Source organism: Sorex fumeus, unplaced genomic scaffold (assembly GCF_029834395.1).
Source record: "Sorex fumeus unplaced genomic scaffold, SorFum_2.1 ptg000213l, whole genome shotgun sequence".
Taxonomy (NCBI): domain Eukaryota; kingdom Metazoa; phylum Chordata; class Mammalia; order Eulipotyphla; family Soricidae; genus Sorex; species Sorex fumeus.
In genome coordinates, this window is record NW_026606270.1 from 830,629 (window position 1) to 843,557 (window position 12,929).

General features: G+C 47.8%; 1 protein-coding gene across 4 annotated transcripts in view; it reads left to right on the top strand.

Moving 5' to 3' along the window:
• Window positions 1-12,929, top strand: part of STAU1 (staufen double-stranded RNA binding protein 1) — a 52,476-nt gene that overhangs the window by 11,855 nt on the left and 27,692 nt on the right. For 3 of the 4 annotated variants that reach the window (XR_008791438.1, XM_056108451.1, XM_056108452.1), the window contains exon 1: window positions 11,101-11,389. Coding sequence is in view for 2 of the 4 variants with exons in the window: in XM_056108451.1 (XP_055964426.1) it covers window positions 11,185-11,389 (205 nt within the window). In the remaining 2 variants the exon portion in view is untranslated. Of the gene's footprint in view, window positions 1-1,402; window positions 1,471-11,100; window positions 11,390-12,929 lie in introns of those variants that run through there. The other variant, XM_056108454.1, reaches the window with a different exon arrangement.

A 12,929-nucleotide genomic window follows, 5' to 3' on the forward strand; every position in this document is an offset into this window, starting at 1 on the left:
TAAAAAGTTTTACAGAAGGTTCTTTCTAAATTTGCTGTGACTTTTCCTTCCTCGGTGTGATTTGAGTGTGACTTGTGAATGTCATTTTATAACATAGTAAAGTGATGCTGAACAGGGAGCACCGTGCTTTCCTGGCATTTTACCCAGGCTGTGCTCTGGGGTCCGAATATGGTCCTGGGACTGCACCAAGGTTGGCAGGTGCAGGGCAAGTGCCATCCCGACATCAGGAGTCCATGATTTCCTTCTGAAATCATTCAGACACTGGATAGCTACTTGTTTTTGTCTGTTAAGCCGTAATAGTAGTGAGAAATCAAAATGTATATAATCAGAATATTCTGTGATGGAAACTCATGAAAGCTTTGTAACTATCTCAGGATGGTTCAGTTTAAAAGATAAGTTAGAAAAAGTATATATGTTGCGAAAATAGAAAAAAGTGCAACAAGTCAAGGAAATTCAAGTTTTTACTGACTGAAGCCTTTTAAATAAGAGCTGAGAGTCGGGAATGATGTCACCTGAAATTTAATCCTGAGGAAGATTGTGATTTGGATTTACTAGAGGTAATGTGTTTTTTCCTATTTTGCAGTTTGAGATGAGTTTATGTGCAGATTGACTTTGAAATTTCCTTTTTAAATGAATTTCCTTATTGCGAAAGCAATAGCCTTTGCATTACCAAGCATATAGTAAGTATATTTATGAATAAAAGTGTGTAGCCTCTGTGTTTAAAAGACAAAAAAATATATCCATAAGTTAAAAAATTGGGTTTAAGTGATCAGGAAATAGTCTCGTTTTCTCTTTTTGGCTGAATGAGGGCACACCTTGCCGTGCCGTGGGGCTGCTGTGGGGCTGACGGGGCGGTTACTACAGTCGAGGCACGTCGTGGGCTCCGTCGATGGGGAACCGAGCCCAGCCGGGCCGGGGGAGAGCACAGCCCGGCACCCGCTCTAGTCCCCACCGCCTCATACGCTCCCCAGTCACCAGGAGGGGCCAGCCCTGAGCTCTGCCAGGGGCGGCCCCCAAAACTGGGGGAAAAATCCCCAAATCCAAGAAACCTGAAAGAAACCTGACTGGGATTCCACCTGGATCTACTCCCAGGCCCTGCGTATTCCTGGGTGTGACCTTCGAAATAAGAAATAAATCAGTTCCCAAACACTCACAGCTGTCTGCTCTTGAACTGAGACTGAAAAAGGAGCTTTCTATTGTCTTCAATGTTAGTGTCGCTGCAAGATACAGACGTTGGCCAGTATGCCTTCTGGGGACTGTTCCGCTCTTTCCCGTGTGACACAGTGCTGTCAGAAACTTCCTTTCCTGTAAATTTTAGGTTGCTCCAGAACTTTCTCAACGTATACTAGATGTTCCGATAAAGATCTACTTTAATAAATGGTTAATTTTTTTTATTTTCTAGGGGTTTTCTAACCACTCAGAACGGAACCGGAACCGGAACAGCCTTGAGCCAGGAGCATCTCTTTCAAGGTACAACCGATTCGACTGTGTTATCCGTAGTCCCTGTTCAAAGTCTGTAGTTTTTAAGTTTCCAGTGACTTTTATGGAGAATGACTCTTAACTTCTAGTTGTAATATTAGAGAAACAAGTTTTACATGGTGTAAGTTTCTCTGTTTTCTTTTCTTTTCTTTTTTTTTTTTTAAACGATTGGGATTTAATTAGAAAGTAAATGCAGGAGACCTGGTCGGTGAGAATGTAACACAAGACCACACACTTCCGGGCAGATGTGACAGTCACCCTGTGAAGTCATCCTTACCGAGAACGTGGTCAGAAGTGTTGGGGCCATACACACTTTCATGCTTGGAGCTTTCAGATGATGGGAAACTTGGTTTTCAAGCTGATGAGAATGCAACTGTGTGTGTGTGTGTGTGTGTGTGTGTGTGTGTGTGTTTGTTTGTAGCAGAGAACTTTTATGAATCAAGTTCCATTTAGTGCTGGCCACTTAAGATCTTCTAGACTAGAGGTTCCCAAACTGATTTGGCCTGTCACCCCTGTCAGGAAAAAAAAATCAGTTTCCCCTAGGACATCTGTTTTCTTTAAGGGAATAGACAGCCTTACTCCTAGTGCTGCACCACCTGGATGGACCAGTGGGAGTCTCCCCGACCCCTACCCCACCCCCAGTCACTCACTTGGGGAAATACTGGACTGGACCAGTGAAGTTTTATTAAAAGTATTAAGGATTTTATAGTCTTTCATCAGGGAAATTATACTACATGCATTGACATTGTGCTCTGTGTGTGTGTGTGTGCGCGCGCGCGTATGTGTGTATGTGTATGTCTAGCACTTTTAAGAATTAAAAGCACATTTTCATGTCTCTGAGGTGGTAATTATTGACTCAGTTAACCCAACTTTCCTTAGGCTTGAAGAAATGGAAGTATAAGGAATTAGGGAAGTTGCACAGACTTACTGGGTGGAGTGACATTCACTGCACTGAAGCTGTACAATGATTTCCTCTCCCAAGGACCCCGTAACCATCCCCATGCCTCAGAAGTTCTTCAATGCTGTGATTCTTAAGTGAACTGCAACGGAAGCTTTGTCAAATAGCCCGGCTCTGGGTGTTTTGGGGGATCCTGAGGCACCGCAATGGGCTCGCTAGAATTGAGTGTCCAGTTTCTGGATGAGTTTGGGGTAGAAGTGAAAGTCGGAAGACTCACCTGATTTAACGTGATGGGATTAACACTGTTGGTTGCTCCCCGTCATTGGATTGGTTTCTAAGGAACAAGGGTTTGGGCGTTGGTGCTTTTGCATGGAGGGGATGGTAAATGCAGTCACGTGTTCAGGTAGAAGGCGCGTGGCTCAGATTCTGTTTCCTGAAAGGAAAAAGGCTTGTTCACTTTTGCTGAGTGAAGGCCCTCCCTTCTTATTCGAGAGCACGTTACACAGTACAACTCTGAAAATTCCCCGGCAGCGGCCTGGTTGGTAGTGGAACCTGGAGGGTACATGCCTTGCCCATGGCCAGCCTAATCCGGGTTCGAGCCCCCAGTGCCGCGTATGGTCCCCCAAACACCACCAGGAATAAACCCTGGGGAGTGCAAGATGTGACCCAAAGACAGAACCCCCAGTAAATAATGAAAATTCATTTTGATTGGTTTTAAGACAATTTTCTGTCGTTTCATGTGCTGAGCTTTTAAATATACTTAATTTTTTTTTTTTTATAAAAATTGAGGTTATTTAGTTTTGTTTTTTGTTTTATTACTTTATTTTGAGTCACATCCAAAGCTCAGGGATTCCTCTTGGCTCTGCACTCAGGAATTACTCCTGGCAGTGCTGAGCGACTGTATGGGATGCCAGGGATCGAACCCTGGTCTGCTGCGTGCAAAACTAATGCCCTCTCCATTGTACTATCGCTCTGGCCCCTTGAAGTTATTTTATTTTATTTTGTTTTTTTTTGGGTCACACCTGTTGATGCACAAGGGTTATTCCTGGCTCTGCACTCAGGAATTACCCCTGGCAGTGCTCAGGGGACCCTATGGGATGCTGGGAATCGAACCCGGGTTGGCCGCGTGCAAGGCAAAAGCCCTACCCGCTGTGCTATTGCTCCAGCTCCCTCCCCTTGAAGTTATTTTAAAGAATTTCTTCCAGGGAAGGGAAAGACGGGAGTTGTGATAAAGTTACAAAACAGGAAAATAAAATTTGCTGCCTGTTATGCTGTGGAGGCAGTGTGGTTTTTTTGTTTTTTTTTTTTAACTTCCTTACTTTCAGAATATGTGAAGTTTTTTTTTTTTTGGATGAACAATAATCAGTACTCTCTAAGGAAGTATTTCATTTTATTGTTGTCTATTCCCAGCAGAGGTCAGGGGTTTCTCCCAGTTTGGTGGTCAGGGGAACTCTGTGGAACCAGGGATTGAACGGGGGTTGGCCGTGTGCAAGGCAGGTGCCTTCCCGGCTTTATTATCTCCTCGGCTTCCAGAAGTGTTTAATGGGCTGCCAATTTTTACATCTGTGTGGGAAGAAAAATCCACCATTGCTCGCTTGGTGTTGGACCCCGTGTGCACCGGGGCAGGCTCAGCTACTGGCACCGAGTGGAGAGGTCACAGACGCCTCCTGCTTTCCAGACTCTCCTTTAATTGCCTTGCATATGATCCCGTTTTTTTCAGGGCAACATGTCGTGTCTTTCCCTTCTGCGTCAGGTACAGAGTTGTGCTCTGTTTCTTTCTTCCCTTGACGTAGCCGGGCCTTCTCTTGAACCCTGTACCGGGTGACGCTACGTGGGCCTTTTGGTGAACTCGGCTTGCTCGGCTTGGCTTTTTGGAGGTAACTGTGTCGGAAGACCGCGTCTCACAGTGTTTGTGTGCGTGGCCGCCTTGCCCGCAGGTGTTTGGATAAGGTTTGGAGTAGTCGGTGTATCAGCTGTTTCCGGGGCCATGGCTCAGCACAGATGTGTGTGGGATGGTAGTGGGAAGTGTGTACCTGCGGAGAGTACATGGCAACCTTGCAATCAGGAAGATGTGATAAGGACCCGAGAGAGCTCAGAGGACTGCAGTGAACGTGTGCTTTGTGTGTACCAGATGCTTAGTGGATTTTACCTGTACCATTCGACTAAATGCCTCCCTCATAAACATTTTTTTTGGGGGGGGTTGGGTTTTGGGTCACCCAGGCTAGTGCTCAGGGTTTACTTCTTGCTCTGTACTCTTCTTGCTCTGTGAATTTGGGGGACCAGGTGGGGTGCCAGGGATTGAACCCATGTCAGCTGTGCATAAAGGCAGATGCCACTGTATTATTGCTTTGGCCCCTAAATATTAAAAAGCTGTATTAGGAGTTCAGAGCGGTAGCACACTGGGGAAGGGTGTTTACCTTACATTTGGCCGACCCAGATTCGATTCTTGGCATTCCATAGGGTCCTCCAAGCACTGCCAGGAGTAATCCCTGAGCATCACTGGGTGTGACCCAAAAAGCCAAAAAAAAAAAAAAGCTGTATTAGAAAAAGAGCTTGGAAAGAGCTTAGGAATAACTTATAACTTGAGTGTAAGAGTACAGTGGTGTAAGTATCTCGGGTGTATTTCTGGACTGTTGTAAGAGAGGTAGTTTTTCTGTAAACTTTTTGTTGAAATTTCTCTGAAGGTAGAACCTTCCATGTACAGAGAACAGATGAATAAATTAGCAGTTGTGTCATTGTGAGAAAGTCTTAACAGGTAGGTTCTTTGCAGCCTTTGAGAATGTATATAGTTTGCCATATAAATAGGATTCACATATAGTCAACAGATACATTTTTATGAAATATTGAATGATTAACCCCTAACATTGCTGCCGATACTGCTGATACTCTGTCATGGTAAGGAAATGTAATACTCGTTTATACATGTGTACCCACACGACAAAAGGACTTTTGTTTTATTTTCTATTTTCGGGCCACTCCCACCTGTTCTCTGGGGCTGTTGGTGGTGCGGCAGGTAGCTGTCAGCTCCGGAGGTCCCAGCCTCTGGCGTCCAGGTCATGTGCTCCATCCCTTTGACACCTGCCCCTGACTCTCCCGAAGGATTTGGAGGGGAGATACTTCGTGCAAAGCGACTGTCTTAAAAACTAGTCCAGGGACCTGCGCGATGCTACAGCGGGTAGGGCACTTGGCAACCTAGCATGCAGCTAACCCAGGGTCGACTCCTAACGTCCCCTGAGCCCCACCAGGAGTATTCCTGAGTGCAGAACCTGGAGGAACGGCTAAGCACACCTGGTGTGGCCCCGAAGCAAAATAAAAACAAAGCAAAAGCGAGCCCAGAACACTGTCATCCTTCCTTCCTTCCTTCCTTCCTTCCTTCCTTCCTTCCTTCCTTCCTTCCTTCCTTCCTTCCTTCCTTCCTTCCAGAATTGAGTTTCGGCCAAGTGTTCTGCCACCCATGCCTTCACTTGGGTCTGCTTTTGCCACTGGCCCACAATTGTCCTGAGGTTTTTTTTTTTTTTTTTTTGGTGCCACATTCACCTTTGCTCAGGAGATCTCTTCGGTGGGAGTTAGGGTCGCGCCCAGGTTGGCTGTGTGCAAGGCGATTTACCGGCTCTACCTTGTCCTGTAGACTTCAAAAAAAAGTTCACAGTTCATGTACCCATATTTCCCCCTTTAGCTTCCTTATTGGAAAGCACTGGACTCTATAAATGAAAGCTGCCAGCTAAGATACTTTATCTAAGAAAGAAGATTTTATTACCTTTTTTGGTTAGTTTCTGGGCCCTACCTGGCTGTGCTCAGGGATTGCTCCTGTTAGGGCCCAGGGGCCCATGTGCAGTGCCGGAGATTGAACCCGGGGAGGTCGCATGCAGTGCCTTTCCATTATACTGTGTCTCTGCTCCTAAAAACGTACCCATTTTATTTTTATGGAGGGGCATACTCAGTGGTGCTTAGGGGCTGTTTGGCTCTGCTCAGGAGTGACCCTTGGCCATGTTTGGGGATCTGTGCATGTGCGTGCCGGGGTTCTAGCTGGGGTCAGCTGCATGCAAGGGTTTATAACTCTTATGTCCTCTTTCTCAGGCTGGTTCTGTGCTTTGTAGTGGTGGTGCCCAGGTGACCTTATGTGTTGCTGGGGAATCAGCCGAGGGCAGCTTGCGAGGCAAGTGTCTGACCCCCGTCCTCTCCGATGGTTGGTTAGGGCCTTGTCTGTGTCCCTGGAGGTGGGGCAGTGCAGATACCTGGTGGCAGGATTGAAGCCAGACTTTGCACTGGCTACGCTTGTCTCTATAACGTGAGCCACTTTTTTCTTTCTTTTTTTTTAAGCTTTTGGGGCCACACCCAGTGATGCTCAAGGGTTAATCCTGTTCTGCACTCAGGGATCGTTCCTGGTGGTGCACAAGGGACCATGTAGGATGCTGGGGATGGAGCCGGCAGTGGCTACATGCAAGGCAAGCTCCCTGCCTGCTGTACTAATCACGTCAGCCTCCTTACTTTCATTTTTTTTTTTTTTGCTTTTTTGGGGTCACACCCGGCAATGCACAGGGGTTATTCCTGGCTCTGCACTCAGGAATTACTCCTGGCGGATCGTATGGGATGCTGGAAATTGAACTCAGGTCGGCCGCGTGCAAGGCAAACGCCCTACCCGCTGCGCTATTGCGCCATCCCCGTCGTTACTTTCATTTTTATGAGAACTTTGTATCACCTAGCCAGTATTAGAACCTCAGTGGGTTTGGAATTTGTAATCTATTAAGAGGTACCTGTAACTGTCAAAGAGCCCATTAGAGCTAATGGTGCTTTTCTGTATAGCCATAAGCTTAGGATCGGAGGATAAGATGAACTCGTGTTTTCCTTCTTTGAGTCCTTATTTGTGCTGGAGCAGGGAATCGGAAAAGAGCCACACAGTGAGCGCAGACTTAATAAGCACAGGTGGTTCTTATACGTGGAAAAAGGCAGAATTCGGGTTTCAAGCTTTTCCTTTGGTTGATGGCGAGGGTTTGGGTCGCACCCAGGGCGTTGGGGCTGCATCTTTGTGCCCTGGAGCCCTGACTCTCCAGGAGTAACCAGGGTGGTACTTGGGGGGGAACAGGATATGGCTGGGCTTTGAAACGGGGTCAGCCTTCCGCCAGGCACGAGCCCTCCTTCCTATCCAGTTGCCCATCCTTCATGCTTTCCTTTTCTCTTTTTGCTGTGCCGGGGGCTGGACTCAGGTCTGCTGTGCTTGCCACTCGGGCCTCTGCCCGGCGCGCTGGGTGCCTTGGGACAAGGTCAGGTTGCTCCGCGCCCTAATCTCTCAACTGTCTCCTTAGCCCCAGCAAGGCGTTTAAATCTCTCGTGTTCCTAATTCATCGGATTGAAGACCCGCTTGCAGACTGGTTAAAAAGAAAAGCTCCCACTTAAGGATTTAAACTTCATGGCAGGGTACTGTTGAGCTGATCGGGTTTGAGTCTTACTCTGCTTTTTCTATTGTGGTGGGCGGTGGTGTTTGGGGGGCCACGTGGTGCCTGGGATTGGACCCAGACCTGTGTTTGCCATGCACACACTCCAGGCCTGTGAGCTCTGTCTGTGGCCCTCAAAACTTATTCTGAGATACTTCCAGAATTTCATGAGTCCCCTGAATGCTGTTACGATCTCTATAAATAATAATAGTGAAAAGCTTTAATGTTTTTAAATGATGTGGGTAAACAGTATCTTTCTCCTCTTTTCGTAACTGCGATAGTTGTGGGGGGGGGGTGAAGAAAACACCTGTTTTGGTAAAATGTAAGTATAGGTCCAGAGAGATAATCTGGGGGCTGAGAGCCTTACCTTGCACGTGGGCCGACGCTGGTTCAGTTCCTGGCACTCTGATCCTGGCATTGCCAGGAGTGACCCAGCACATACGGTCCAAAAAACCAAAAATGGGCTGGAACTGATTGTACAGCTGATGGTCAGGCTCTTGTTTTGCATGTGGCCAAAACCAGATTCACTCGCAGGCTTCCCATACGGACGCCTAAGCCCCAAGAGGAGCACTCCCGGGTGTGATCAAAACACCAGAACAAAGGAAAGCAGCCCCAGACCCACAAGAACACCACCACCAGCCAGCGGGTGTGTGGCGTGAGCCTTCTCAGATAGAGAGGGGCTTTTCTTCTCCTGCCATACGAGTTTCTCATTGCATTAGTAAGTTTCATTTTGTGGGTTGGTCGGCGTATGTGTTCCAAACAGCCTCTCTGTACCCTCCACCCGAGGGATGCCGGGAGCGTCCCACCTCTTCGACTTAAGACGTTACTCACTGCTCTTCTGGAACAGCGTGACGGCTTTTGAGAACTACTACTTTAGATTCTTCCCAGAATCTTTCAGATTGCTTTCAGACACATACTAAACTGTTCAAATTTGCAAATGATTTTATTCATGATTTTTTTTTTGTTTGTTTGTTTTTTGGGTCACACGCAGCAATTCACAGGGGTTCTTCCTGGCTCTGCACTCAGGAGTTACTCCTGGCGGCGCTCAGGGGACCCTATGGGATGCTGGGATCCGAATCCGGGTCAGCCGCATGCAAGGCAAACGCCCTACCCGCTGTGCTATCTCTCCAGCCCCTCATGAATCCTTTTAAATTGAATTTTAGTATTCGTATTAAGTATTTTAGTATTAAGATTTTGCAAAGTGCACAGCTATGTTAGGAGAGTTAGAGTATTTTATTTCTAGGTTCAGGAGATGGTTCAAAGGGTTGGAGCATATGCTTTGCATTCGGGGCCTGGGGTTTAATCGCAGGCGCCCCTGCGAATAGCCCCTGACAACAAGAACCTTTCATTGACAGAAAGGTAGAACTGCTCAGGATAAACTTGAGGTTAGTATTTGGGGGCGCGGGGGTGGGGGCTCTTGATTAGAAGCCTGCTTGTTCTCTTCCTCGACTTTTGGAAACTATGTACTTGGTTCTCTGACTGGAGGCCTGGCACTGGGCCTGTTGGGGACATCAGCCAGAAACCAGCCGCACCCCGCCCTTTCTAAGTTTAGGCCATTCACTGGCGTCTCTGACTCCCAGCGGCGGGCAGGCGGGTGGCTCCTTCTGGGATGGGGAACAAACACTTGGCTTTGGGGCATGGTTTCACTTTATGGTCTGTGGGCAGGGTGAAGGTTTGAGTATGGTGAAATGTTTTCCAGGGGCTGGAGGAGGCGGAGGAGAATGCCCTCCAGACAGTTTAGAAAGAAGAAGGGAATAAGATGGGGGGGGAGATTGGGAGAAAAATACTTCGATTTTGGTAGCCGAAGGAAATGAAGTCACTTTGTAAGCCGGTTTATAAGTGGTTCTGAACTTGCTTCCGAGTACCGCGGCTTGCTCAGTAAGGTCATTCTTGTGGTCTTCAGGGAATCTCCTTTTGCTCTGACTCTAGAGGTGAGCTTGGAACAGCTGCAGTAGCGCGGATGTTGTGGAATGTTGAGGTGAGACTTAGGCCTCTAAGCCACAGTCAGGTTTCAGAGTGAGCTGGGTGTTGTGTGTGTGTTTTCTTTCGAGGTTTGTGATCCTTGTTTTGCTCTTAGCAAGAGAGGATGCTAGCGTTCTGGTCATTCATCTCTTTCTAGTTGATCATTAAAAAATAATCTTAGTTGAGACTTACAGTTTTTTTTTGGTTTTGGGGCTATACCTGTCAGTGCTCAGGGGTTCCACCTGGCTCTGGACTCAGAAGTCACTCTGGCAGACTATGGGGAGACTACGTGGGATGCCAGGGATTGAACCGGGGTTAGCTGCACGCAAGGCAAAGGTGCCTTCTTCCCCGAGACGTAAACATTTAATCTAACTATGTTATAGAATTTATTTCTGTTGTTTGCCGATTTTTGCTATGTTTGGCTATTTCTGGTCTTAGTTGTTCTTGGTTATTTTTTTAGTACTTCTGATTTGCTTAAACAGTTGGAGCTTTTTGAAGATGGCCTTGGAAATGAGCAGAACTGTTCTTACTTTTGACCTGTGAAGATATTTAAATGTGTTTAGAAATAATGCCATAGGGACTTAAAAGATGAAGTGAGCAATCTCTTCTGCTCCCTGGACTGCCTCTTCTGCCTTCAAGCCACACCCGTGCGGCCAGCCGGGGTCCTTTCTTTCTTTCCATCGCTCCCTCTCTTGCTTTTAATGGTACAAGTCTCTTACTCTGTCCTTTGCTACTCAGATGGTTTCTCAGGATTGTGATCTTTGTTACGTGTGCAGCAGTTTTCTTGTTGGGTTCTCTTAAGTAGGCCCAAGAACTGTGGAACAAAACTGAAAGGACAGTAGATCTTTCGTCCTCCCAAGGGAAAGGAAGCCCAGAGCGAGAAGCCCCTCACCTTAAAGGACAGCATTGACCGTCTCCGTCTGGCCTTGAGTGGAGTCTGTGTTCACAGTCACCCATAAGTGCGGTGAGGAGCTCCGCTTACTGTCAGCATCTGAGAAGCATTCACAATATCCTGTATACTCTAGGAAACGTCTCCGTATTTTAAAATTTCCATTTTGGGCCATGTAGCATAATTTTCAGTTCTCAGTATTCAACAGTCAACGTAATTATGCCCTGTGAGTCTGGCTTAAACGTGCGGAGCCTCTGAGTCCTATGAGTCAGCGAAGAGCATGGAGAGACTCGAGAGACTCGCGAGAAAGTGGCTGTCGCCGAGGGCGAGGCCTGTCCCGAGGCTCCAGGCCCGTGACAGACGCCAGAGTGACTGACGGTCAGCAATTACGGATCTCCTCTATAATGTGCCTTTTTATTTTCTTTCCCCGCAACTTTTAGGTAGCGCTTTATACTTCATAGCACTGCATTAACCTGCACTGAAAGCTGTTTTCCTGCAGTTGTTCACTTTTGTTGAAAGTGACCATGTCTCAAGTTCAAGTGCAAGTTCAGAACCCACCCGCTGCTCTCTCAGGGAGCCCCGTTCTGACCCGGAACCAGTCTCTTCTCTCCCCGCCTTTGCTGAGTATTCCTCCTCCTGCTAGCTCTCTGCCCTCTGAGAATGCAGGCAGGCCTGTCCAAAACTCTGCCCTACCCTCTGCATCTGCCACCTCGACCAGTGCAGCTGCAGGTAAGCACCGGAAACCGAGTGTCCTCCGTCGCGGATGTTTGCTGAGCCTGTCTTCTGAGCGGATAGGTGACGGCCATAGGGAGGGACGCGTCTCTCGGTTGCGTGTCGTGGCGCTGAGGCCTCAGTCGACAGCCAGTTCCCAGTGAAGAGAGAATGGAGACGGAACCAGGAAACTCTATAAAGTGGTGGCTCCGTGGGAGCGTTAACGGCAAAGCCACTTTGGAAATTTTTTCATGGGAAAGTTCCGCCAGGTTTACTGGAAAGCAAAAAAATACATGTTTTTTTTTTCATCTTGAACAAGTAAGTCTGAGATTTTAGAAGTAGTATAGCTGTTACAGTGAGGGACAGTTAGAAATCGAGCAAGGCAGAGGTTCCCTGCCCCACACAACCACACCCGGCTGTGCGCACGATTTGCTCCTGGCCCAGGGATCACTCCTGGCGGTGCTCAGAGAACCACACAGGGTGCCGGGGGTCGGCGGGCGTGTGCAGCGCCTTCCCTAAGCCTGTGTGACTTCTCTGGCCCCATAAAGCAGAGATTTAGAGATTTTTTTTTTTTTTTTTTTTTTTTTTTGCTTTTTGGGTCACACCTGGTGATGATTTTTAAAAAAGAAAAGTTTAGAAGTATTCAAATCTGATTTCTAGGAAAGTGAATTGAAGGTACTTCTTGATTAGAAAAGACTCGAAACATTTTGGGGAGGAAGGGCGGAAAAAAGACTAAATTCCACCACCACCACCAAAACTATTCTTGGCCCCAGTATATCCAGAGTGGCACAGCCAGTGAAAATCTAGGGGGGTCCATGTAGGCGGCTGTGCCAGTCACCCCACAAGGGTCTCTCGCCCTCCTTCTGTCTCCCCTTTTTCCTTGCAGTTGCCCCTTGGTCCTCATTTTCTTTCCTCTGCGAGTTGGGTCTGAGAGTGTGGTTGCCACCCCCCCCCCCCCCCGCCCCCCGGGCCCAGGTCCCTGCACCATGCAGTGGGACCCCTGGTGTTGGCACCTGCACGCTGTGGGAGCTGGCTCCCTCGGCCCTGGGGGCGCCTGTCTTCTTTGCTGAGCACTTATCTTAATCTGCCTCAATTTCTCTCTCTCTGCTTCCCCAGTTAGCTTTTAAACAAACAAAAAAAAAAAGTTTTTTTTTTTTTTTGTCTGAAACTGTTCCCCTCTCACGCTGTCAGCTGCCTGGCTCCCAGCACCTCTAGACTCCTTGGACAGAGTTCTTATGTTTTGTTTTGGGGCCACATCCCGTGGTACTCAGGAGCTCTTCCCGGCTCTGTGCTCAGGAGTGACCCCCGGGGGTGCTCTGGGGATCACGGGTGCTGCCCGAGATTGAGGTTGGGGTAGGCGACACGCAGGGCAAGCCCTTGAGACCGCACTCTCTCTTGACTTAGTTTGCTAGGGACTTCGTTTTCCCCCAATTTCCCATTCGAGACTGTCACAAGAAGAAAACGGCCTCGACTGTTTGAGTTCTTTGGGATTTATTGCTTTTTCTTCTATCCTCATCCTCCTGACTTTTTTAAAAAAGATTCCTGCCCGCCAAGACCT